The 1,576-nt window shown below is 40.2% G+C and overlaps 1 protein-coding gene across 1 annotated transcript; it reads left to right on the top strand.

Moving 5' to 3' along the window:
• Positions 1 to 1,576, top strand: LOC149718591 (uncharacterized). The gene is made up of 5 exons (XM_089849305.1): positions 1 to 54; positions 113 to 281; positions 388 to 605; positions 667 to 986; positions 1,041 to 1,576. The coding sequence occupies exons 1-5, from the start codon at positions 43 to 45 to the stop codon at positions 1,249 to 1,251; spliced, it is 930 nt and encodes a 309-aa protein (XP_089705431.1). The 5' UTR covers positions 1 to 42; the 3' UTR covers positions 1,252 to 1,576.

Below are 1,576 nucleotides of genomic sequence, written 5' to 3'. Positions count from 1 at the left end.
GCTCCAAAGAGAGTCTTGTCAACCTCCTTGTCCTTCTTAAATATGGGCACTCAAGTACATATAGCTTAATAACAATCCACCCTTTTTAAAATTACACTCATGGTCTAAATAGGTCGTGATTTTAATGGTGTTAACCGTGGTTCTTCTATCACTTTTGCTCGACATTCACTCCATCGTAATGAACAAATACAAGTCGTTGTCTACAAGGAAAGTTGTCAAGAAACTGACCCAAGAAACCCTGGAGAATATCTGGGAGAACGCGTCGCTCTTATGCGCTGAACGTAAGCATTGCCGCCTCTATTGTATAGAGAGGCGGCAATGACGTAAGCAATGAACGTGCTCGCCAATATTTGATGTTTTCCCTAACGGGATAATAATGTTCCGTAGCGATTCCCTCCATTTTGCCCCACATTACTTGTCGTCTACTCGCATCGTCGTGGCTGATCGGAGTGACTTTCATTCTATATTTTTTGAGTTGTTTCTTGCGCACGGAGTTCACGACCGAAAGTTACAGTTGCATCGACACCCTCTCGGATTTCATCAAATCGGGAATTTCACCTTTAATGTTCGAAGGAAGCGGAGCTCTCGATTACGTGAAATATTTGGTAATTAGGGGTTACGTGTTATGACCCCAATTCTTTTGACGTCATTGGTGCGTATCTACAGGCAGCCCACGACCCAGTTGTAAAGGAATGGCTAGACGCATTCGACGAGGAGAATATTATCCGAAATCCAGTGGAATATTTGGATAGTGACGGATACATTCCGATTCTTTCTGGGGAGAAAGCTGTAATAGCTGAGGACACCTTACTGGCTTGGTTCTTGGGGCAAGTCCTAGCAGATAATCCCGATAGTAAAGAGTTGTTCGTGAACAAAGGAGGACTTTACATTTCGCAACATGACGTTTACTTCGACTACATACACATAGTTTTCAACACCTCTTGGATGAAAAGCAGTTGGCAACTACACGAATCCATCCAACTAAGGTCGTTATGGATTTTATCATAACATGAACGGGCTTGACCAATATTGTATTGCAGCTTGGCACCGCTATTCGAAACGCAAGTCTTGAACCATCTGGACTCGAAAATGCATTACTTAATTGATAAGGTCACCTGGAAGAAGCCGTTGAAAAGCCCGGCGGACTTGAATCTCAGTAGCGTCTTTGCTCCTTTCTACTTGCTCTTCATTCTGATGTCAGGAACAATAGTAGTTGTCTTTACCGAAATACTCTTCAACAATTTTGCCTAAATGTTGAAATTTTCTGTGAAGTTTTTGAAAAATATTTAAAACATATTCTGCTTCGAAATGTAGTTGTCGAAAGAAATCGCCGTGTTATGTCATTAAACTGATCGTTTTATCTTACAGGAGCTAATTATGAAACTACGATGTCACTATCATTAATACTTTGCACTGAAGTGAAGACATAATTAGCCACATTAAATAACTTTAATATTGTATATCTATAAAGCATAAACGATAACATCGCTTCGCTTGTGTATAATAATCAGCACAATCGCCTAGAAATGTTATTCTTTGTATATCTCTTACCTGCTTAATAAACGATATTATCCCA

This window comes from Phalangium opilio, unplaced genomic scaffold, assembly GCF_054372755.1.
Source record: "Phalangium opilio isolate 3A_F unplaced genomic scaffold, DU_Popi_V2 ptg000002l_1, whole genome shotgun sequence".
In the NCBI taxonomy this organism is placed as follows: domain Eukaryota; kingdom Metazoa; phylum Arthropoda; class Arachnida; order Opiliones; family Phalangiidae; genus Phalangium; species Phalangium opilio.
The sequence above is the reverse complement of the archived record's forward strand: the minus strand, read 5'-3'. Positions and strand labels throughout refer to the sequence as shown.